We start from the raw sequence: 26,760 nt of genomic DNA, 5'->3' as shown, positions 1-26,760 counted from the left end.
AAGACAGAAAGCTTTGCTTGTGCAAGAACTGCAGGATCACTAACTCATTTAGTTTCCTAGGCCCAACCCCTCAAAAGTATTTAGGCATCTAACTCCCATTGATTTCAATGGGAGTTAGGCACCTAAATACCTTTGAGGATTTGGGCCTTTTTGCTTGTTTGCATCTTTTTTGTTGAAAGAGAATATATTTGGAAGGTATTTGACTCTTAAGGCTATGTCTACACTACACACCACTGGCAACAGCATGTAGTGTATGTGGAAAATACATTGCATCCACGCTGTGGTGTGTTGCTACATGAGTCAGTTGCAACTGAGCCATTAGCGATTATCTTCGAAAAGTCATGGAAAATGGGAGAGATTCCAGAGGCTGGAATAGGGCAAAAATGGTGCCATTCTATAAAGAGGGGAATAACAGCAATCGAGAGAATTACAGACCAGTCAGCTTTACTTCGGTATCTGGAAAGATAATGTAGCAAATAATTAAGCAATCAATTTGAAAACACCTAGAACATAAGGAGGTGATAATAAGAGTCAACATGTATTTGTCAGGAACAAGTCTTATCAAACCAACCTAATAGCTTTCTTTGGCAGGGTAACAAGCCTTGTGGCTAGGGGGAAGTGCTAGATGTGGTATATCTGAACTTTAGTAAGGCTTTTGATACTGTCTCGCATGACCTTCTCATAAACTAGAGAAATGCAAGATAGATGGAGCTACTATAAGATGGGTGCATAACTGATTGGAAAACCATTCCCAGAGAGTAGTTATCAGTAGTTCACAGTCAAGCTGGAAGGGCTTATCGAGTGGGGTCCTGCAGGGATCAATTCTGGTCTAGTTCTATTCAATCAGTGATTTAGATAATGACATAGAGCAGGGGTGGGCAAACTTTTTGACCCAAGGGCCACATCTGGGTGGGGAAATTGCATGCAGGGCCATGAATGTATGGCTGGGGCAAGGGGTTGGGGTGCAGGAGGGAGTGCGGAGTGTGGGAGGGGGTGCGGTGTGGAGGAAGGGACTCAGGGCAAGGGGTTGGGGCAGAGGAAGGGCGCAGGGTATAAGGGGCCTCATGGAAAGGGGTTGGGGTGCAGGAGGGGGTCATAGTGCGTGAGGGGGCTCAGGGCAGTGGTGCAGGGAGGGGTGCAGAGTGCATCAGGGGGCTCAGGGCAGTGGGTTGGGATGCAGGAGGGGTGCAGGGTGTGGCAGGGGGCACAGGGCAAGGGATTGGGGTGCAGGAAGGAGTGCAGGTGTGGCAGGGGGCTCAGGGTAGGGAGTTGAAGTGCAGGAGGTGGCTCAGGGCAGGGGGTTGGAGCGCAGGGTGTGGCAGGGGGCTCAGGGCAGGGAGTTGGGGTATGGGGTGCAAGAGGCATGCGGGGTGCAGGCTCCAATCTGGCACCACTTACCTGGAGTGGCTCCAGGGTGGCAGTGGTGCGCAGTGGGGCCAGGGCAGGCTCCCTGCCAGCCTGCGTTGGCCCCAGCCCCACACCGCTTCGGGAAGCAGCCGGCACCACGACCCTGTGGCCCCTATGGGAGGGGAGGCAGAGGGCTCCACGCACTGCTTTTGCCGGTGGGTACCTCCCCCGAAGCTCCCATTGGCCATGGTTCCTGGCCAATGGGAGCTGTGGGGGGAGGTATCAACAGGCAAGACCAGCAAATGTAGCTCTCTGCTCCCCCTCCCCTAGGGGTCACAGGATCCAGCCCTTGGGCCGTAGTTTGCCTACCCCTGACATAGAGAGTACACTTATAAAGTTTGCTGATGATACTAAGCAGGTTGGGGTTGCACGTGCTTTGGAGCACAGGATTAAAATTCAAAATGATCCGGACAAACTAGAAAAATGGTTTGAAGTAGGATGAAATTCAGTAAGGACAAATGCAAAATACTACACTTAGGAAAGAACAATCAATCACACACACAGAAAATGAGAAAGGACTGCCTAGGAAGGAATACTTCAGAAAGGAGTCTGGGGGTCATAGTGAATCACAAGCTAACAGTATAACATTGTTGCAAAAAAAGCAAACATCCTTCTGGGATTTATTAGCGGAAGTGTTGTAAGCAAGACATGAGAAGTAATTCTTGATCTCTACCACGCACTGATTAGGCCTCAGATGGAGTATTGTGTCCAGTTCTGGGTGCCACATTTCAGGAAAGATGGGGACAGATTGTAGAACGTCCAGAGAAGGGTAACAAAAATTATTAAAGATCTAGAAAACATGACCTATGAGGGAAGTTTGAAAAAACTGGGTTTGTTTATTGTGGAGAAGAGAAGACTGAGGAGGGACATGATAATGGTTGTCATGTACGTAAAAGGTTGTTACAAGGAGAGAGAAAAATTGTTCCGCTGAGAGTAGGACAAGAAGTAATGGAGTTAAATTGCAACAAGGGCTCTTTAGGTTGGACATTAGGAAACAATTCCTGTCAGGGTGGTTAATCACTGGAATAAGTTGCCGAGGGAGGTTGTGGAATCTCCATCATTGGAGATTTTTAGAGCGGGTTAGACAAAGACCTGTCAGGGATGGTCTAGATAATACTTAGTCCTGCCATGAGTTCAGGGGACTGGACAAGATGACCTCCCATGGTCTCTTTTGATCCTGTGATTCTACAATTCAGTGGAAGGCTCTGGAAGAGAGAGGGAAGGCAGTGAGGAAAGGCTTCCCCCTCCCCACCATCAGAGCCTTTCCTTGCTGCTGCAGTCTTTCCCTGAGGTAGGGAAGGGTTTGGCGCTAGGGAACTGCCCAAGCTTTCCCCCACTGCCTCTCGCAGCTCAGGGCGTCTTTTCCTGTGGAGGGGAAAGGAACCAGCAGCAGTGAGGCAGCTGGATGTTACTCTGCTAAAAATAGCAGTGTAGATGGTGATCCAATGCTTTGGCAAATTGAAAGTGTGTAGAGCATATACTCACACACGTACCCACACTTTTCAGGTATGTCTTTACTCTACTTGCGTAAGCCATGCTTACCATCTATACTGCTATCTATAACCCTGCTGGGGGCATATGCCAGTAGGTACTCTACATGCTACTGAAAGAAGGGTGCAGTGTAGACATACCCTTTTTCTTTATATTATAGAGGCTAATGGTTTTCTGCATGATGTCAGAGGGCTTTTCTTTTATTGTTGTAGGACATGGAAATCAATATGTTTTTGTCTAATTAAAAATAGAGGAAAACATCTAAGTGCTAAATATTATGGCCTTGTATTTAAGAAGTATAATGATTGTTTATTTTGCAGCTGAGTGTGGTGGTCGAATTCATGCTGCTACTTCTGGTCGCATATTATCACCAGGTTACCCAGCACCATATGACAACAATCTTCATTGCACTTGGATTATAGAGGCAGATCCAGGGAAGACAATTAGGTATATGCTTAATTTCAATTCTTAATGTCAGTTGTTAATGTCTATATTTTGTAAATGAAACTCTATGGCAACTAACTACTACACAATACATTATTTTACATTCTGTATATATAGTCCAGTACTTTTTATTATTCATATACTAGATACCACAGAACAGTTAGAAGAGACATGTTATGTTATGTGCATGTTCAATATATTTTAGCTTCATTTAAGTGATAAATACTTGGAAAACCAGGTTTTAAATTCAGTCTTTGTGGATGGCCAAATTCAATTTTCTATTGAATTAGGCCGGGATATTATTACAGATATTTGTATTGCAGTAGCAGCTAAGCATCCTTTTCAGAGATCAGCTTCCCATTTGGGACTATACTAATATGTTAAAAAGACAATCCGTGCCTCAAAGAGTTCCCAGTTGAGATTATACTCTTAAATCTGCATGCTAACCTCAGTCCACTCTGTAAGTCAAATGTCCATGGGAGGTTTGTCCAAAGAGTAGAGGTAGAATATAGCAGTTATGAATTAACTGAACTTTAAAAAGATGATTTTTTTCTAGGCTCTTAGCTGCCATTGAAAATCTCCTCCTTAATTGTCGTAATGTATTTAATACCCTATTGTCACATTCAACGTTACTCTTCAATATGAAAACCTGTGTGATATGGAATACTCAATCAAAATCTATTTTGTTTTGTTTGGCTGAACCTAGCATAGAATGCCTAGTACCCTGCCTAGAGTGCTTGGACACCAGAGTCTATGGAATTTTGGGTCTAACTTGATGCGTGCCTGGTGACAGATTCTCACCTGGAATTAATTGTCATAGGCCCTTTGCCTTCAGTGAGGATATGGCAATTAACACCAGCTGAAGAAGTCTGTTGTGCTTTTATTTTGCAATCCTGACCCATTAGCATTACAAATGTACATGGCACTTTACAGAACAAGGATAACACTCCTGTCCTGGCCACCAAGAGCCTAAATAAAAATAAGACAAGATAGCATTGCAGGAAAAAGAGACTCTGAGGGTTACTAATGATGACAGGAAGGACTTTCTGAAGAGGTGGGAATTTGAAGGAGAGTGGGCATGTGTAATGGATAAGGAACAGGGAGACTGCTCCATGTGTAGGATGTAGGCTCAAAATATAGATCAGGAGAAGAATGTAGGAAATGGGAAAAGGTATGAGAGAAATAAGAGCAGAACAGTTATCATAGAATCATATAAAGGTATGTCTGAAAGGGACTGCAAGAGGACCTCTCATCCATCCCCCTGTGCTACTGCAGGATTAACAATACCTAGACCATCCCTGGCAGATGTGGGAGGCAGAGGCAAAATGAGAAGCTTTAATTTTATGCAGTAATACATTGGAAGCCAATGGAGGGATTCAAGAAGTGGACATCTGGGAACTTCTGAAGTACAGAAAGGACTGGAAGGCTTTTATTCCTCCTTCACTTTCCTATTCCATCAGGGAGGAGGCAGTACTCAGCTTGTGGCATCTAATAAATGCTGCTCACTGGCCTGGCTATTCATTCAGAGGTAGGAGTGCTGATCTTTAGAGGTTCTAAGTGCAGGTTTCCTGCAGTTATCAGGGAATGGGTAAAATAGAACACAAAATTTCACAAATATTGGCCATATTTAGATGGCAGATTTTAGCTTGTACTCATGTTTTTTGAGAAATTTAATATTCAGACAGATAACAGCTCGTGAGCAAAAAGTATTCAAGAGCATTACAAATGAAAGTCACATTGTCCTTTACAAATATTCTTATTAATGATTTTTTTATGATTGTAATGATCTTTTGTGATTTTAACATATTTACTGATGGACAATGAAATACCAGTGTTGTACACCAATGAATGAAGGGGTCGGAGACATAACACACCTACCAGATATGCAGTAATTGGACTTGTATAGAATATTAGCTGTCTCTTATTTTTGAGAAAATGGTTAATAAACAGTGTATTACTTTATTTTTGAACAGGTCAGAAGCCTTTTACATCTGAAATTAAAATAATTAATCTATGAATAAGCTTTAAACTAGGAAAAGACAAGTCTATTAATTGAAATGCACATTTTTCTTGCAATTTCTTCTTCTTCTTCTTCTTCTTCTTCTACTTCTTCTTCTTCTCAGAAATAAAAGATAAATGTATTCCCATATGACTAAACCAAGTGATGAATTCACTCCATTGCAGGTGAATTCAGTGCTTCATTTACATTTTAATAAGAATTACAAATTTGAAATTAATAAAGAATGAAATGAGGAAATAAAAAAACACAACAATTTTAACTAGCAAACATATTTAATATTTATACATTATCATTCTTCAGAGTGAAGATTTTTAAAAATTGAAATTACAGTAAATGCAATGTTGTGCTTCTGATGTGATGCTCCTGAATAGTAACAGAGTTCTGTAAAGTTTGTTTTTACATCTAATATTTTAACTTTTGTAAAATGTAGACTACATAATTCCATTGTGATGCTAAAAGCATTTATTTAGCTTTTTGGTACAGAATCAATGACCTAATTTACCAAGAGATCATGGTTACAGCATCAGTATATAAGGTTCTGGTATTTCCAAATCTCCATTGTTAGACTCTAACTGCCAAATTCAGAAATCTTTCTGAGGTGACTTTATCTCTCTCTCTCTCCCTGTATTTTTAAATAGCCATAATACTCTCACTGATCTGCTGGATATTAATGTTCTTGTACTCCAGCCCTAAGATATATGAATAGTACTGTTTTCAAGGTAACAAAGGTTGAGGGGCCATGCCCAGAGAAATTAACTTTTATTTTCATTTTCTTTGTTTACTGAATTACTCACTTTAGACAGTTCCTTGATCTGTAATAAAATGAGTGCATTGTGCTGAATTACCAAATGGAATAGTGACGAGGAATTTATTTAAGTGGATAGTTTAGCATGTAACATGTTGTACATGCAAGTCAAGAGACATAACTTAAATTCAGATAAGAGGAGGCTCCGTTCTAATAGTTTTAGTGCTACTTAATCCAAAAGAATAAAACCTCCAAAATGAGGTAGTTGCTATTTATTGAATGTTGTCAAACATGCCATGGATGCTCTTTATGTTGGGAGAGCACTGATATCTTAGCAAACATCTCAGTTTGCAGTTCGGGGCCTGATGCCATCATAACTATTCATTTCAATGGCATTGTACCAGCAAAATACTGATATAACATAGAATGGACCCAGAAATATAGTAATTCACATGCTTTACTGTAGTGTGAAAGACGGGAGAAATGAACCCGGTCTCACACATCCCTAGTGAGTAATGTACCCTAAGCACCGGGCTAATGATTATAAAGGAGGGCCCTGCTCATCCTCACACCCTGCTCTGTTTCTTGAACAAAATGGCTTGTGTGATTAACTCCAGGAGAAGATTCACAGCTGAAAATCTCAGGCCAATATAGACATCAATTTAGGTGTGAAATGTAGGTGGCAAATTAGATGGCAAATTACCTGAAAGTGTTGGGGTTCTGAGGGAGTCCTCCTCCTTTCCCCCTCTTGGCCATCTTCTGTGAGTTTAAGTGTGCTCTGAGCACACCTACCAGGTTGGATCCCAAAGGAAAGAAAGGAAGTCCAGTGCCTACTCTGAAGATCCTGCTGAGGATTAGCCATGAGTTATAGGTGCCTAGACTGAGGTGACTGTGAATATGCTCGCTGATAGAAACGTAAGCACATAGGAGACTTTAATGGTGGAAACTCATGTGCCGAGAGAGTCTAGGTACCTACAGGGTTGGGTGATAGCTAATCGGGGGTGTTGAGGATCTTACTGGTACCTAAATATTGTACTTAAGCACCTATAGTGGCAGATAGGTGCCTAAATCTTCTGTGTAGTTAGCCCTTTCTCTCTAACTTATAGCAAAATGCACTATTCTCTCTGACAATCTGGTTCAAAAAGTCTTTTGTCATTAGACCTTCCTGGGTTTTATACAATTTCTTGCTGAAGTGGGGGACTGGAACCCCTCTATAAGCTTCCTCCAATCATGTGCTTTTGCACAGGTACAGGAGCTTTTGCTGCTTCAAATAGCTCTGACAGATTCCGCAGGGATCTGTCTTTATATATACACACACACACACTCTCTCTCTCTCTGTCTGTCTGTCTCATACACACACACACACACACACACACACACACACACATGTTGGCAACACTCAGAAAGCTTGTCATATCAATAAAGTGTCACTGAATTGAGAAAAGAAGAACAGAAAACAACCTGAAGGTTCAGTTCATGTAACTTAGCTTCCATATATCTCAGAGTTTTGTTTTTGTTTTTCTTTCTTAACTGGTATCCATCTGTTTTGAGGTCCAGTGCCTTGCATTTAAGATAATGCTGCACGTAGTTGCCTTTTGGTAGAGGGACTTCAGTTTCCCCTGTGACTGAGATCTGCCCATTCCCCTTAGAAAAAGTACAAGACAATAAGAGGGTTAGCTGTCAGAGAGCATATGGGTAGCCAGTCTTAGAAAACAAAGAACAAATAAATGAATATGACAAGCTTACCAGTTAGAAGTAATTACGTCCCTTTTGAAAGTCCAGTTGTCCTAGCGCACTTTCTAACATCACTCTGCCATGCTGCAACTGAAAACTTGTTTTAAACTAACCTCCTCTGTAGTAGAAACCTAACTTTCATGAATATCTTCTATTTAATTTCCCAGAAGTGACATTTGAATAGTAATGTATGACCACTTTATAGCAAAGGGGGCCTCTTTTTTTAAACAGAATAGCTTCATAAATTAAGTGCACTGTATATGATGTAAAGGAATTGCATCATCTGCATGTTTAAATATCAACTCTAATAAACACAAAGGTTATGCAAATCTGAAGTTATATTTAAATAGTTCATGATAATTTTGTGTTAAATTGAAAATAAATAATAAAGGTAATGATGCAACCCATTTTTAACAAGCATCATTAAAGGCTATGATTTGCATATCTTCAATTGTTCATTGTTTCCATTTTACCTATAATTGCTCTTTACTGGCTAACCATCTTATAGATATGTACTTAAAAAAACAAACAAACAGAACCTCTATTCAAGAATTGAATCCTTGATTTGAGCAATATTGTGCATGATAGAAGGAAATTGCTGGAAAGAAAGCAAAACATACAGTAAAAACAAAAATAGAAACAGAAAATATTTTAAAGGAGTGTTTGTGGGGGAAAAAACAGCTAAAATCATTTTGGGTGGAGGAGCATAGTTTCTGCAAACCATTATGCATATTCTTAACTATACTCGTATTCATAAAGTTAAGCACTTGGCACTAATGTGAGCACAGCTGAAATACTGTGTCCAATTCTGGTGTCCAAAATTTGAGAAGGATACTTATATATTGGACAGAGAAGAGCCATAAGAATGACTAAAGGTTTAGAAAACATGCCTTATACTGACAGACTCAGCGCTTAATCTCTTTAGTTTAACAACAACAACATTAAGGGGTGTCTTGATTACAGTGTAATAGTACCTATGTAGGGAACAAATATTTAACAATGGGCTCTTCTATCTGACAAAGAAAGATATAGCCTGCTCCAGTGGCCCGAAGTTGAAGCTAGACAAATTCAAACTGGAAATACAGCATACATTTTTTAACAATGAGAGTAATTACCCATTGGAACAATTTAAGGGTCATTTAAGGGTGGATTCTCTATTACTGAAAGAAAAGGAGGACTTGTGGCACCTTAGAGACTAACCAATTTATTTGAGCATGAGCTTTCGTGAGCTACAGCTCACTTCATCAGATGTTTACCGTGGAAACTGCAGCAGACTTTATATACACACAGAAATCATGAAACAATACCTCCTCCCACCCCACTGTCCTGCTGGTAATAGCTTATCTAAAGTGATCAACAGGTGGGCCATTTCCAGCACAAATCCAGGTTTTCTCACCCTCCACCCCCCCACACAAATTCACTCTCCTGCTGGTGCTAGCCCATCCAAAGTGACAACTCTTTACATAATCAAGTCGGGCTATTTCCTGCATAGATCAAGGTTTTCTCACATCCCCCCCACCCCCATACACACACAAACTCACTCTCCTGCTGGTAATAGCTCATCTAAACTGACCATTCTCCAGGTTTAAATCCAAGTTAAACCAGAACATCTGGGGGGGCGGGGTAGGAAAAAACAAGAGGAAACAGGCTACCTTGCATAATGACTTAGCCACTCCCAGTCTCTATTTAAGCCTAAATTAATAGTATCCAATTTGCAAATGAATTCCAATTCAGCAGTTTCTCGCTGGAGTCTGGATTTGAAGTTTTTTTGTTTTAAGATAGCGACCTTCATGTCTGTGATTGCGTGACCAGAGAGATTGAAGTGTTCTCCGACTGGTTTATGAATGTTGGATTTTACTAAAACTAGACAAGCCATTTACAACGCACACTTTGCTTCTCTACAAAAGAAAAAAGACACTAAACTTTCTAAACTACTACATGCTACAAGGGGCCACAGCAATGGTTCCCTCACCCCACCTAGCAATATTGTTAACCTATCCAACTATACTCTCAGCCCAGCAGAAGCAGCTGTTCTATCTCGGGGACTCTCCTTCTGCCCCTCCACCCCCACGAACATGATACAGTTCTGTGGTGACCTAGAATCCTATTTTCGACGTCTCCGTCTCAAGGAATATTTCCAAAATACCTCTGAACAACATACTAATCCACAGAGGTCTCCCTGCCAACACTACAGAAAGAGGGATTCTAGATGGACTCCTCCTGAAGGTCGAAACAGCAGACTGGACTTCTACATAGAGTGCTTCCGCCGACGTGCACGGGCTGAAATTGTGGAAAAGCAGCATCACTTGCCCCATAACCTCAGCCATGCGGAACGCAATGCCATCCACAGCCTCAGAAACAACTCTGACATCATAATCAAAAAGGCTGACAAAGGAGGTGCTGTTGTCATCATGAATAGGTCGGAATATGAACAAGAGGCTGCTCGGCAGCTCTCCAACACGAGTTTCTACAAGCCATTACCCTATGATCCCACTGAGAGTTACCAAAAGCAACTACAGCATTTGCTCAAGAAACTTCCTGAAAAAGCACAAGATCAAATCCGCACAGACACACCCCTGGAACCCCGACCTGGGATATTCTATCTACTACCCAAGATCCATAAACCTGGAAATCCTGGGCGCCCCATCATCTCAGGCATTGGCACCCTGACAGCAGGATTGTCTGGCTATGTAGACTCCCTCCTCAGGCCCTACGCTACCAGCACTCCCAGCTACCTTCGAGACACCACTGACTTCCTGAGGAAACTTCAATCCATCGGTGATCTTCCTGATAACACCATCCTGGCTACTATGGATGTAGAAGCCCTCTACACCAACATTCCACACAAAGATGGACTACAAGCCGTCAAGAACACTATCCCCGATAATGTCACGGCTAACCTGGTGGCTGAACTTTGTGACTTTGTCCTTACCCATAACTATTTCACATTTGGGGACAATGTATACCTTCAGATCAGCGGCACTGCTATGGGTACCCGCATGGCCCCACAGTATGCCAACATTTTTATGGCTGATTTAGAACAACGCTTCCTCAGCTCTCGTCCCCTAAAGCCCCTACTCTACTTGCGCTATATTGATGACATCTTCATCATCTGGACCCATGGAAAAGAAGCCCTTGAGGAATTCCACCATGATTTCAACAATTTCCATCCCACCACCAACCTCAGCCTGGTCCAGTCCACACAAGAGATCCACTTCCTGGACACTACAGTGCTAATAAACAATGGCCACATAAACACCACCCTATACCGTAAACCTACTGACCGCTATTCCTACCTGCATGCCTCCAGCTTTCACCCTGACCACACCACACGATCCATCGTCTACAGCCAAGCTCTGCGATACAACCGCATTTGCTCCAACCCCTCAGACAGAGACAAACACCTACAAGATCTCTGTCAAGCTTTCTTACAACTACAATACCCACCTACAGAAGTAAAGAAACAGATTGATAGAGCCAGAAGAGTTCCCAGAAGTTACCTACTACAGGACAGGCCTAACAAAGAAAATAACAGAACGCCACTAGCCGTCACCTTCAGCCCCCAACTAAAACCCCTCCAACGCATTATTAAGGATCTACAACCTATCCTAAAGGATGACCCAACACTCTCACAAGTCTTGGGAGACAGGCCAGTCCTTGCCTACAGACAGCCCCGCAACCTGAAGCAAATACTCACCAACAACCACATACCACACAACAGAACCACTAACCCAGGAACTTATCCTTGCAACAAAGCCCGTTGCCAATTGTGCCCACATATCTATTCAGGGGACACCATCACAGGGCCTAATAACATCAGCCACACTATCAGAGGCTCGTTCACCTGCACATCCACCAATGTGATCTATGCCATCATGTGCCAGCAATGCCCCTCTGCCATGTACATTGGTCAAACTGGACAGTCTCTACGTAAAAGAATAAATGGACACAAATCAGATGTCAAGAATTATAACATTCATAAACCAGTCGGAGAACACTTCAATCTCTCTGGTCACGCAATCACAGACATGAAGGTCGCTATCTTAAAACAAAAAAACTTCAAATCCAGACTCCAGCGAGAAACTGCTGAATTGGAATTCATTTGCAAATTGGATACTATTAATTTAGGCTTAAATAGAGACTGGGAGTGGCTAAGTCATTATGCAAGGTAGCCTGTTTCCTCTTGTTTTTTCCTACCCCCCCCCCCCAGATGTTCTGGTTTAACTTGGATTTAAACCTGGAGAATGGTCAGTTTAGATGAGCTATTACCAGCAGGAGAGTGAGTTTGTGTGTGTATGGGGGTGGGGGGGATGTGAGAAAACCTTGATCTATGCAGGAAATAGCCCGACTTGATTATGTAAAGAGTTGTCACTTTGGATGGGCTAGCACCAGCAGGAGAGTGAATTTGTGTGGGGGGGTGGAGGGTGAGAAAACCTGGATTTGTGCTGGAAATGGCCCACCTGTTGATCACTTTAGATAAGCTATTACCAGCAGGACAGTGGGGTGGGAGGAGGTATTGTTTCATGATTTCTGTGTGTATATAAAGTCTGCTGCAGTTTCCACGGTAAACATCTGATGAAGTGAGCTGTAGCTCACGAAAGCTCATGCTCAAATAAATTGGTTAGTCTCTAAGGTGCCACAAGTCCTCCTTTTCTTTTTGCGAATACAGACTAACACGGCTGTTCCTCTGAAACCTCTCTATTACTGGTAATTGCTCTAGGAACTACTGTGGGGAAGTTCTAAGGCCTATGCAGGAAGTCAGACTAGATAATTGTAATAGTCCCTGCTGGCCTTGGAATCTATGAATCTTTGAAAAAGCAAGTGCATAATTCTTTCATGGATTGAAACCCAATATCATGCTGATGAAATATGTACTATAAGATTTCCTAAAAATAGCACTTCCTCTTTAAGAGGGAGAAAAAAAGTTTAAAAGCCTTTAATTAGCCTCTTTGCAAATCTCCAATTGTGTACAATTAGAAGGAATTTAACAATAAAAAATATTATTTGTTTTGGCCAAACACAAGTCATTGGACTTAATACAAGGCTAACTGTGTGAAATTTAATGATCTGTGATGTATAGGAGGTCAGACTATATGAAGTAATGATTTCTTCTGGCCTTAAACTCTGAATCTAAGGATAATATTAAAAAATAGACATGATGTAGGAATGTAGAAAAGGAGCATTTTTCAGGGAGTTCATTGTTTTGTGAAACTATCCCTAGAGAAAGCAGTGCAAAATTTCAATAAGTGGCATAAAGTTGTTTTTCTTTAGTTGGCTTATAAAGTGCAAACATTCAAATATTTTCAGGGAACAGATGCAGAAATTAATAAAGATTTTGAATATTTGCTGCTTTTTTGAGAAGCAAAAGCAAAAAATAAAAATCTCTGGGAGAGAGAAAAAAAGAGAGAGGGAGAGAGATAAACTGGCACTGTGCTCTAAAGTTTAACTAGTTTGGGATCTCACAGACTCACAGACTTTAGAGCCAGAAGGGACCAGCATGATCATCTAGTCTGACCTCCTGCACATTGCAGGCTACCGCACCTCACCCACCCTGTCCTGTAGCAGGCCCATCATCTCTGGCTGAGTTACTGACATCTTCAACATGTGATGTAATGACATCAAGTTACAAAGAATCCACCATTTACTCTCCTCCAGAGCAGCAAGTGATCCATGCCCCATGCTGCAGGGGAAGACTGCCCCAGAAATCCACAAAGCCAGGACACTAAGCACACTAATGTGTGGGGCACTGTGCAGGGGACAGTCCCTAACCTCAGTAGCCCAAGGGAGCAGAGCGTCACACTGTGCCTGGCTGCATTAACTGCCAGGAAGTTGTGCCAAAAGCATCCCAACAGCCTAACAGTAAAGTGCAGCAGGAGGGGGTGGACCAGGAATCTCTTAGTGCCAATGGGCTAGGGGCACAGAGGGGGTGCCTGGATCTCTTGAACTAGGAGAGTAAACCATTTTCAGAGTGGTGGAATTAACTTTGAGAATGTCCTGCCTACCATCCCCAAGACATTCAAGCCTAGATCCTGTTAGTTTGAGTGGTCAGGCCATTTTCCTCAACTGTTGTTCCATCCCAAGAACAGAAAAGCCTCTTAGGGCCTGATTCAAAGCCAATTGAAATCAACAGAACAACTCCCATTAACTTAAGTATGCTTATGTATGCAGGACATGTAACTTTTTATAGATTATTATTATTATTAATCTGAATATATCAAAGATTGCTAGACATTCTACAGACAGGTATGAAACCAAAATTATACCTGAGACTTACACACAAAATAGATTAAACTTAATACCTTGAATTGTACCAAGAAGTGAACAGAAAGCAAGTGAAGTGATCCAGTGAGTGACTTGTTTACCTCCCACCCCAATTAAGCCATCTTAAAAAAAGGGGGGTAGGAGGTAGAGGGGGAACAGGACTTCACAAAAAACAGATGCTGCATCTGAGCTGAGCTTCTCCTGGAAGAAAATTGCAAGCATTTTATAGGATAGGTTTTGAACCTCTTGCCCTCATTGGTGAGCTGCTAACATCTACGCACATGAGTAAGTCCTTGCCAGCGTGAGCATAATCTATCTTAATGAAAATAGAAATAAAAATAAAATGAGTATCAATTAAACACTTTTAAGATATCTGTATCCATTCTAATACATTTAAGAAAATATTCAGATAAATATTATGTAGGCTCAGCTTTTGGTCTGTTTTTACATTAGTGTGTAAAATATTTCCTCAAATATACATATCGCAGATAGGGTTTTCCCACCTGGGAATCCAAATACAATATCGATCAGGTGTCTTGTGATAGGTATGTTATCACCTAGTATTTGCTGCAGTTGGCATAATTTAATGTAACACCTAACTAATTCAGCTAGTATTCTTAGTTTTATTTACATGTGCAGTAGAAATGTTGGTTCATGGAGTTCTGATCTCTTAAAAACCTGATAAAGGTAGGCTACATAGACATAATGCCTATGTTTTAATGTACAATGTATGTTACTCTTCCTTTGCAGTCTGCATTTTATTGTTTTTGACACTGAGGTTGCCCATGACATCCTGAAAGTGTGGGATGGTCCTGTTGAAAGCAGTATTCTTCTGAAAGAATGGAGTGGTTCAGCCCTTCCTGAGGATATCCATAGCACCTTCAACTCACTGACGTTACAGTTTGACAGTGACTTCTTCATCAGCAAGTCAGGCTTTTCCATCCAATTCTCAAGTATGTGACTCCTCTATTATCTCAAATACAATTAGGTGTGATCATTCTTGTGTGCACAAATACACATTTTTTCTCTTCTGGTAGGCTTGTTAGTCTTTCCTAAAGAGAATCTTTTTTTTTTTTTTTAAATTTACACAAAATACACTTATGGGTCATGGTAGGGTCTTAGGATCTATAGGCTAAGTTACTTTTGTCTTTATTTTAAATCTCTCACTATTATTTTCCAAGACAGCCTCAAATATTGGACTTATTTTATCTAATAACTAATTTTGTTTCTGAAAAAATGAATTGGCACTCACATACACTTTTTTGTTTCAGATGTTTTTATTTACATGTATTTTAAGCTAAATGTATTTCATTTTAACAGTGAAAATGTAAAAGAAACCTACACAAAAATATTGTAAAATGTTTGATTTTAAACCATTTGGCATGAATAATTTTGGAATTATATCTTCAGCTCTGAAATAACTGCAACTTTAGATACAAGAGTGATGAGCTCAGTATTAGAACATTGAATGAGTAGAGTTTTCCTGTGATATCATGTAACTCTCTGTCAAGGTTCCTCCCCCACTCTGAACTCTAAGGTACAGATGTGGGGACCTGCATGAAAAACCTCCTAAGCTTATCTTTACCAGCTTAGGTCAAAACTTCCCCAAGGTACAAAATATTACACCCGTTGTCCTTGGACTGGCCGCTACCACCACCAAACTAATACTGGTTACTGGGGAAGAGCTGTTTGGACGCGTCCTTCCCCCCAAAATACTTCCCAAAACCTTGCACCCCACTTGCTGGACAAGATTTGGTAAAAAGCCTCACCAATTTGCCTAGGTGACTACAGACCCAGACCCTTGGATCTTAAGAACAATGAACAATCCTCCCAACACTTGCACCCCCCATTTCCTGGGAAATGTTGGATAAAAAGCCTCACCAATTTGCATAGGCGACCACAGACCGAAACCCTTGGATCTGAGAACAATGAAAAAGCATTCAGTTTTTTACAAGAAGACTTTTAATAAAAAAATAGAAGTAAATAGAAATAAAGAAATCCCCCCTGTAAAATCAGGATGGTAGATATCTTACAGGGTAATTAGATTCAAAAACATAGAGAACCCCTCTAGGCAAAACCTTAAGTTACAAAAAAGATACACAGACAGAAATAGTTATTCTATTCAGCACAGTTCTTTTCTCAGCCATTTAAAGAAATCATAATCTAACACATACCTAGCTAGATTACTTACTAAAAGTTCTAAGACTCCATTCCTGGTCTATCCCCGGTAAAGACCAGCATATAGACAGACACAGACCCTTTGTTTCTCTCCCTCCTCCCAGCTTTTGAAAGTATCTTGTCTCCTCATTGGTCATTTTGGTCAGGTGCCAGCGAGGTTACCTTTAGCTTCTTAACCCTTTACAGGTGAGAGGAGCTTTCCCCTGGCCAGGAGGGATTTCAAAGGGGTTTACCCTTCCCTTTATATTTATGACACTCTCATAAATGCCAATGATTCAGGTACATCAAAGGGGGGGAAATGTACTATATTTATTCAGTCCAACCATTACGTCTATACACATTATGGACACAATTTATTTAAGGGCATTTCTACATGGGACACTCAGGAAAATTAAGCTTAATTAACTGAAGGTGTAAATTTAAACTACATTAGGTAAAGTATGTAATGTCCCTGTATAGACACTCTCAATCAGAAGTACAGTAGCCTGAGTTCCCCTTAGCTTAACTTTACTTCAGTTAAGCTAAAGTGAACAGGGATTAAATGCATTTTAACTAATGCACTTTAAATACACACCTTCCGTTAATTTGGTTTAATTTTCCGCATTGTCTCATGTAGTCATGCCCTAAGGCAGCATTTCTCAAATATGGCCACTGTGGCTGCATGCAGCCAGCAGGGGCTTTTCTTGCGGCCACAGCTTCCTGGGTGGTGATGGGGGAGGGGCAAAGCAGTGGCCCCTACGCCAGGGTCGCCAGCAGGGGTTGGTCCCTGCCTCCTTCTGGAACCACAAACAATGTAGGAGAAGGTGACCAGTATGAGTTCCCCACCTTCCTGGGGTGGATGGGGCTTGGGCTTTGGGCTTCAGCCCAGGGGTGGTGGGCAACAGGCTCTGTCCCCCAGCCACAGGGCTTTGGACTCCTGCCCCAGGCTCCCACGTTGTCCCTGGCCCCTGTTGCCTCCTCCATCCCCCAGCCATGCAACAGGACCCCAGGCTCCAGCCCCGGACTCACCCCCCATCACCCTGACCCCAGCTGCCTCCTCAACCCCCCAATCTAGGCCCCCATCACCCCTGACCCTCCTACCTCCTTACCCACCTCCCCATCCAGGGTTTAATTTGTCCCCCAGCTTGACAGTGATGAGTAAATCTTCTGTAAAAAATTATATTAACAAATATACAAATATCACTTTTCACAGTAGCAGACTTACTAGCTAGCAAGTCTGAAAAAAAAAATCAACCAACAAAAGTAAAACATGCAGAGCACCTTATTTGTGTTTCTATTCGGGTTAGGTCCAGTAAAGAATAGGGACATCTGTACATTATTTTTATCATTAAGGCTGCAAAAAATCCTACATTAATAAATTACAATGATTCGGACATGGATATGTGCATATTTATTTGTTTTTCCCAAAGTTAATTAAGTATTTTAGGAAATATTGTCACAGCGACCACCTGCAAGAGTTGGTGGCTGCACTCTGAGGCCACCAACAAATTTGTTGTGAGAGCCCCTAAGGAACTGTCTCTTTGTTAAGCCCTGAAATGCCTAGGTACAATATAGATGAAGTGGGTAAAGGGTTGAGATGAATTTTCTGTAACTGGTCAGTTTGTCATAGCTTTATATGGATAGATAAGATATGGCAGGGGTTGGATGAGTGTTTCTTTTCTGTATGGTTAATTATCGAAAATGTGCTGCTGTTCACATCAGTTGAAAGTGTTAAATTTACATATATTTTAATGAAGTTGTTTTAAGCTATTGAAACAGATTAACACACTTCGTACTATATTATAATAAAGTGGAAGTGAGGGTAAGATGTATAGATACAGATTTAGCAATAAATGTTGTGAAGGAAGAAAGTATTTAGGCTGTTTACCTTTTCTAGAAAAGTACTACTATAAAGTATTTGACCTTCAGCAGTTATGTGGTGAAAAGGAGACAAGTTAAAGCTTTAGGATTCAAGAACTGATTTATGCAGCTTGGTGTAATTTTCCTTTGGATCCGTTTAGTGATCACGCTGGCAATTGCAGTGTATGTCTCACTGGAATTTATTGAAGTTAGTGGTGGAGAGCTGGAAGTCTCAGCTAAAGTTAAGGAAAAAAATGACTGACACTTTCAAGTTTTTGGTTTACGATCCTTGTCAAGTGCAAAGTTGTGCGTGCGCACGCATGCATATGAAATATCACTCCCCACCCACCCTCAAAAGAGTTCCATTTATTTGGAATCAGTCTTGCAATGTACTGAGCAGCGTGGCCCTGATCCCTCAGACTCTTTGAGCACATGCTCGACTTTAAGTATCTGAGTAGCTTCCTTGACTTCAAAGTTTAGCATATGTGCAAATACTCTGCTGGATCTGGATGAGACTTTGCAGCACCTTGGTGGATTGAGGCTTTATATTATTTCTCTCAAACTGAATCTATAAATGAGTCCTGAGCTGCTTTCAATTTTCTGGTAATCGTGGAAGAAATGAATGGTTTATTACAGGCGCTTGGGGGATGAGTTTCGTCATATCCCAAGGATTTTGAAATAATGCATATATTTATGGAAGGCAGTGATTTACACAATGTGACACCTGTGTGTGTTTTATTTTTCATTATATATGTAGGCATAAATGCCTTAAATGGAAGAATGTAAATGACTGAAGCTTGCAAGACGTTTGACTCCATTAAAGGGCCGTTGTCTTGCCATGTCAGCACAGCATGTAGAACATGAGGACATGAACTGACTGGTGCGATTATGTTAATTGTAATCAGCCTAACACTTTTCATTAAAACTTAATTGCCATTTAATCATGCATAAAAGGACAGAAAATGGAGTTCAGTGTACAAAACTGGCCTTTACTCTGGGGTTTAATACATTTAAACTAGCTATTACAAACCAGGTTGCCAATTAACCCTTTCCTAGAAAGACACAGAATATTGGGAGGGGGAAGACACTTCCACCCCCAACAAAATAGCTGTTCTTCTTTAGCCACTCCGTACCTTGAGGGCATCTTGGTCTCATATTAGTTGATTTTCAGTGGGCATAAGCACTCTTTTGGTTTTACTGACCTCTGCATTCCACTTTACTGAACACTCTCTTTTCTAATCAATGCTTATAATCTTGACACTTTGAAAAAAAATCAACAAAAGAGACAAATGTTAGCCATAAACATTTACAGTATATTTTTAACAAGTCAGATTATTATTCTTACATGCTTACTATCTTTGGTGGTTTCATTTTAACACTGTTTTTAACATTCCTGATTTAACTTTCTAATTCTTTTTTCCCCTTTACACTGGATTCTCATTTGTTACTATTTATAAGACCTGTGCTGTTGTCTTAAAATGAACCATACATTCATATTTTCTTTGACTGATTTAGAAAGGTTGATCTTTATGATCATACTTATATTGAATACAGGGCCTATTCCCATAAGTTTTGTTTTAAACAGTCTATATCCAGGTGGTTTCAGGTAGAGTGAGACCCATCTGTGACTTTCTTGTATGCTTTCTCTGTGGGTTTAGAATCATTCTTTTTGGTCATGCATAAGCTTCCCCATTGTATAACAATATAAATCATGTTCCTCTCTCTACCTACATCTGGATCAGCACTGTATCTCTTTCCAAGTTAACAAAACTATCAAGGTGAGGACTTGGGGCTATTCTAGCAAATTAGAATAAGCAGAGTATTTTGTTTGTTTATAATTCGCTCTTTCTCATATTGGAGGAAGCTGCGCATTAAATAAGATGGCTGAAGAAGATATGGCCTTTGAATTGGTGTATGTGGAAGACACTGAGGTATTTAGTCTCTGTGAGGAAAGATTCAGGTGATAATTGCTGACATGCTCATTTTCTGGTAATGATGGGCATGGGTGTATTGACCTACTTGTAGAATTTCTAATATCTGGTGCAGTATATGAGATCAGTAATGACCAATTTTCATGTGGCTCCATATGTGTCAAGGTTCCTCCTCCATTCTGAACTCTAGGGTACAGATGTGGGGACCTGCATGAAAACCTCCTAAGCTTACTTTTACCAGCTTAGGTTAAAACCTTCCCAAGGTACAAATTAATTTTATCCTTTGTCCTTGGAATATCCACTGCCACCACCAAACTCTCACTGGGTTTACTGGGAAGCGTAGTTTGGACACGTCTTTCCCCCCAAAATCCTCCCAACCCTTGCACCCCACTTCCTGGGAAAGGTTTGGTAAAAATCCTCACCAATTTGCATAGGTAACCACAGATCCAAACCCTTGGATCTCAGAACAATGAAAAAGCATTCAGTTTTCTTACAAGAAGACTTTTAATAGAAATAGAAGTAAATAGAAGTAAAGGAATCACCTCTGTAAAATCATGATGGTAGATACCTTACAGGGTAATTAGATTCAAAACCTAGAGAATCCCTCTAGGCAAAACCTTAAGTTACAAAAAAGACACACAGACAGAAATAGTCATTCTATTCAGCACAATTCTTTTTTCAGCCATTTAAAGAAATCATAATCTAACACATACCTAGCTAGATTACTTACTAAAAGTTCTAAGACTCCATTCCTGGTCTATCCCCGGCAAAAGCAGCGTACCGACAGACCCAGACCCTTTGTTTCTCTCCCTCCTCCCAGCTTTTGAAAGTATCTTGTCTCCTCATTGGTCATTTTGGTCAGGTGCCAGCAAGGTTACCTTTAGCTTCTTAACCCTTTACAGGTGAGAGGATTTTTCCTCTGGCCAGGAGGGATTTTAAAGGGGTTTACCCTTCCCTTTATATTTATGACAATATGTTATATTTTAATTAAATTGTTTATTATCTAATTTACTTGTTTGTGAATAATTAGCATAGAACCATAAACTGCATCTTTTAAAAAATGTGCGGATTTAGTGCTCGTGTTGAATTGTCATCACCTGAAGAAAAACCACTGTGTTCATGACTATAGGGCAAGGTTCCCCCTCACTGCCCTGCCAATGTGCCTCAACCTAATCTGGGAAGAGTTGCTTTAGGGCTAACAGCTATAGTTCAGGCCCCATGGCCAGTGCAATTAAAGCACAGAATCTGGCCCCTAAATTCTATTCTGTCTTCTGTCTAAAGTGATTTTGTACAAATTTTTGAAATGTGTTACACAAATTTTAAAAAATAAGGTATGGTACTTGTCTGCCTCCTAGGGTAGAGATATGAGATCTTGAACAATAATAGGAGTTGTGAAAAATATAGAAATATTAAAACTAATCATTAGAAGAGTTTCTTGACAAGTTCCCAGCCCAGTGCAGGTTTTGGGGTACCTTATGTGAGACCTGCACACTTGCATTTACCTGAGATGAAAGAAGGAATGAAAAAACTGCTGATTGGGAGATTCATAGATTCATAGATATTTAGGTCAGAAGGGACCATTATGATCATCTAGTCCGACCCCCTGCACAACGCAGGCCACTTGTGTGACACTTTTCTTGTATGGAAACCCCCACCCTGTTCAAACATGTTCCAGATACTCTCGGAGCATGACCAGCCAAAACAGGACGGGTTCACATTTTGTTCCAGGAAACAGCAATTAGGTGACACTTGTTGGAATGTCCTGAAGAAATTAGTGTGTGTGTGTGTGTATATATATATATATATATATATATAAACATGCTGCCAAAACAACTATTAGAGGGCACTGAAGGAATTAGCTGAAGAGACCTCAGAGCCACTGCCAATAATATTTACAAACTCATGGGGGGGCGGGTCTCGGAAGACCAGAGAAGGGTTAATGTAGTGCCCATCTTCAAAAATGGGAAAAAGGAGACGCTGAGGAACTATAGGCCAATCAGCCTGACATCGATACCTGGAAAGCTGCTTTTGCAATTTATAAATTATTCAATTTGTGAATACCTGAAGGATGAAGAGGTAATCATTAAAAATCAGCATGGATTTACCAAGAACAAATCATGCCAAAACTGCTTGATTTTCTTCTTTGACAGGGTAACTAATTTGGTGAATGGGCAGAATGCAGTGGGCATAATATACCTGAATTTCAGGAAGGCTTTTGACACAGTCTCATATGACATTCTGATAAGTAAGCTGGAGAAAGGTGGGCTCAACAGAACTACCATTAAGTGGATACATAATTGGTTAAACAATTGCAAACAAAGAGTTAATGAAATTAATAGAATGATGTCAGATTGAAGGGAGGTCTCAAGTCGGGTTCCACAGGGACCTGTTCTAGGTCCAGTGTTGTTTAACATCTTTATTAATGACTTGTATCTAAGTATAGAGTGCATACTGATCAACTTTGCAGCTGACACAAAGCTGGGGGGTTGCCAATACTTTGGAGGATAGAGCTAAAATTCAGAGGGATCTTGATAAATTGGAGAACTTGGCTACAGATAACAAAATGAAATTCAACAAAGACAAATGTAAGATGCTACACCTATGAAAGAAAAATCAAATGCACAAATACAGAATGGGTGAATACTGGCTTGGTAGCAGCACTGCTGAGAAGGATCTAGGAGTTGTGGTGGATGACAACCTCAACATGAATCAGCAATGTGAGGCTGTTGCAAAAAAACAAAAAAAAATAACAAAGACAATTTTAGGTTTCATTAAGAGATGCATAGTATGCATGTCAGAGGAAGTAATAGTACCACTCTACATGGAGCTGGTTAGGCCTCATCTGGAGTAGTGTGTCCAATTTTGGTAACCAATGTATAGAAAGGATGTAGAGAAACTGGAAATGATCCAGAGGTGAGCAACAAATATGATCAAATGGATGGAATGCAAGCCATATGAGCAAAGACTGAATGATTTGGGTATGTTTAGTTTGGTAAAGAGAAGATTATGGGGAGATATGATAGAGGTCTTCAGCATCTTGAAAGGCTGCTATAAAAAAGATGGAGAAAAAATATTCTCTTTCTCCACAGAGGGCATGAGGCAATGGGTTCAAACTACTGCATAGCAGATTTAGATTAAATCTCGGGAAAAACTTCCTAACTGTAAGAACAGTAGGACAATGGAACAGACCGCCTCAGAAGGTTGTTGGAAATGCCTTCACTGGAGGTTTTCAAAAGGAAGCTGGAGAGCCATCTGTCTTGGATGGTTTAGATAGAACAAGTCCTGCATCTTGGCAGAGGTTAGACTATATGACTCTTGCAGTCCCTTCTAACACTATGATTCTAAGTGTTGGAGATCCAAAGCCAGGAACTGCAAGTGATGAACTATCCTAGGAAAGGGCATTCTAACTTTGCAGTACACTTCAGAAGGATCTAGCATAGTATCTGAACAAGTATTCACATCAGATACAGAAGTTATGGCCTTTCTCAGCCAGAAAAAGCAATGGCTTGTGCTGAAAGGTGAACTATAAGGTGGGGGTTACTAACTGAGTTCTTTGAAATCAGTATTGTTCAGTGTTTTAATTAATGACCTTGGCACGAGATGTAGGAGTATGCTAATAAAATTTGATGAGGATGCAAAGTTGGGAGGCATTGTCAATACCGAGAATACTATAGAGGAAGATCTGGATGACGCATCACAAACTATGGGTTTGTCTTGATTAAGAAAAAATATCAAAGTTAGGTTGTAGGTATACATATACAACTATTGTTAGGAGAACCCCAAAGATTCTGAATTGGGAATATACCTTTAAGTTTGGGTGCTTATCTAAATAAGCATTCTCCAGTAATTCAACAGATAATTAGCATTCTCTAAACAGATGTTGGTTCTCTTTGCTGATCTCCTAAGAGTGACCCCAGGAGTGACCCCTCTCCAGACAAGGGGATTAAATGATTTTTGTGCTTGGTTTAGCCTGTAATTGTTGGGGGTTTTTACATGTGAAAAAATATACTTTTAAAAATTATTTATATACAAATTTAGGTCTTGGAGAAAATGCAAACAATAAACAAATATTAAGCAATTTTTGCCCACATCTTTCTTTACAACATGACTTACCAATTGTAGTTAAAAAAAAGAGAGAGAAACAAACAAACAAATTAACACATTCATTAAATTGGAATAATGACTGGGGAGTCACTGCTGCTGCTGTTGACACTTTTGTTGATGCCTTATTCCTTTAGCAAGCGCTTAAGCATCACTGACTGCACATTGAACAGACTTGTCAGTTTCAAGAACCACAAGACATAGTTTGGCAAAGTCTGTTTCAGTAATGGCACCTGTCTCTGGCACTTTGGATTCTTGGTGCATACATGACTGGCTAGGGAAATGCCTTTGGTGACTGTGGTGTATCTTTGCTGGACTGCTAGTGTGGTGCCTTCTTGAAAAATATTTTCTTATTTGTCAGCTTTACTTTGACTAATGTTTACCAGTGCTATTTTCAGTGCTTACAGTTTAGGTTGTACCAGTATTTTCATTATAAAGCCTTCATTTCCAGGATTTATAATGTGACTGCAAAAGTTTGATCCATGACAAAATTGCTAAACACTCTCAGCTCAACAAATTCAGTCACAGAAAAAAAAATAAATCCTGATGACTGACTGACTGACTTCACAGTACTGAGGGGGGGAGGGACTTTACTACTACTGATAAAAGGTGAAGCTGGATAGGGCTCCCCACATCAACATTTAGGGTTCTAGGGTTGAAAGGAAAACAAATGCTATTCCAGGGCCATGAGTCAAGGGAGTGCATTCCTCAAGCACCAGAGGCTTTGGCTCCAAATGTTACCCCTAAATCCCCGATGCCAGTGCTGAGCTAAAGACTCTTGTTGTGACCCCTATGGTGGTGTTATCAATTCCACATTGCCATTCCTCTGGCACCCAGCCCCAGTGCCTATTGCACTTTGGCAGAGTTTGTGTAGGAGGTCATTTCTGAGAGCAGTCTGCATTGGCCCCAGCACCATAAAGGATGGATTTGGAGGCCCTTCAAACAGTTCCTTACACAATCCATGTATTTAGAAGCTCCACTATCTGTCTCCTGCTAGTTCCCATAGAAACTGCTACTGCAGACACTCCAGACCCCCCGGAAGTGAACATTTCTATCCTCCTATGATGATGTCAGCATTTTGGCAGCAAACCCAGTCTATTTCCGGGGATTATAGATTCTATTCTAGGAGGTGATCTCCAACCTCTTCTCGATGCAGACTTCTCCCTAATCATCCAAAAGGGCACACTCCACCACCTTTGCCTCTACCACTTGCTGAAATTTCCACAGTGGAAGAACACAAACACATTTGTGGAACTAGAAATGAGGTGATAAACATCCAGGGTGAGTCAACTCCCTGCAGGATGATCTTGATGCACAGTTATGATTTCTTCGCATAACAGTAAGATTCTCCTGACCCCGGAGGATCTTAATCCATTCAGTGAACTTTTTTTAAAATGGTTCAGAGCTTCCAAGCTCCACTGGAAACACTGAAAGCTAATCGGTACTTTTCCATGATTCTCAGTCTAGTGTGTTTACATTTCTCATAATGGAGCCAATACTGCTTTTCTCTGGTGTGTTTAGAATTGTGTGAGTTTTTTAAATAACTTTACTGGAACTATTGCAAATTTTTTGTGCTTTGTTCTTGACTGCGATGTACCAAAATTCTTCTCAAACCTTTGCTGCAATCACTTCTCCCTTTTCAGTTTTAAAACAAAACAAATGGGACTTTTGCTGCAGTGTCTGTAACTTACAGACCTAAGTTGCGGGACAGCCTGTAGTATTTTTAGTGGAAATTGGAAGCTTTGAATATTTTTTAGAAATCTTCAAAGTAGAGAGAAGAAAATGTTTTTGACAATAGGCATTGCTGACATGACTGTATTTCTCAGACATAGTTGGTGAAGATGATGATTTTATCCTTGAAGACATAATGATAGTGTGTGGGCTAAACAAACTCATAAAAACATGTCCTTTAAAAGACAAATTAGACTCAACTCTAATATGTCACAGATATATGTAAATACCCTGGTTAATATTTTCAAAAGGAGCCTACATTTCCCATTGACTTTCCGTGAGGTCCTATGTCAATTATGAAAATGAGTCTTAGGTTTTGAAGTCACTTAGACCCTTTTGAAAATTTTACCCAGTGTGATTATTTTGCAGGATGTGAATAAGCCCTGGCATAGCAGTGCACACTGTTTGAATTTATAAGGCAAACATTAATTATATTGTTCCATATCAGTATATTGACATGTATAAAAAAGTGCCAGTTATGAGATGGAATGAGTGACAGGGAAATGAGTAACTTTTAAAGTCTGCATTAACTACTGGTGTATGAAATATGTACACCAACAGAAATATTACTGTCCTTGAGACATCTGCACAAAACCCGATAAAGTACTAGTGGACTTGTGACTTTCCTCCAGCTGGAGAGAGATTGAGAGAGAGAGAGAGAGAGAGAGAGAGAGAGAGAGAGAAAGAAACCCTTGGGACTCCTGAGCAGTAAACAGCTTACAAATGAAACAAGTTGAAAACTTGACAGCTTGTCTAAATGGTCATTTTACTGGATGGCACATCAATGCTTAAGCTCGTGTTTTGTTTAATTAGGATCAAGTATATTTGTGGATAATAAAATGGTTGTTATTCTCAAATACAGATAATGCATTCATAGG

At 40.5% G+C, this 26,760-nt stretch overlaps 1 protein-coding gene across 4 annotated transcripts in view; it reads left to right on the top strand.

The window, feature by feature from the left end:
• CSMD1 (CUB and Sushi multiple domains 1) overlaps nucleotides 1–26,760 on the top strand; it is a 2,000,616-nt gene that overhangs the window by 1,606,770 nt on the left and 367,086 nt on the right. For all 4 annotated transcript variants that reach the window (XM_073336216.1, XM_073336215.1, XM_073336217.1 and 1 more), the window contains exons 25-26: nucleotides 3,219–3,345; nucleotides 14,853–15,055. In XM_073336216.1, the coding sequence (XP_073192317.1) occupies nucleotides 3,219–3,345; nucleotides 14,853–15,055 (330 nt within the window). The remainder of the gene's footprint in view (nucleotides 1–3,218; nucleotides 3,346–14,852; nucleotides 15,056–26,760) is intronic.

Source organism: Lepidochelys kempii, chromosome 3 (assembly GCF_965140265.1).
Source record: "Lepidochelys kempii isolate rLepKem1 chromosome 3, rLepKem1.hap2, whole genome shotgun sequence".
Taxonomy (NCBI): domain Eukaryota; kingdom Metazoa; phylum Chordata; order Testudines; family Cheloniidae; genus Lepidochelys; species Lepidochelys kempii.
The sequence above is the reverse complement of the archived record's forward strand: the minus strand, read 5'-3'. Positions and strand labels throughout refer to the sequence as shown.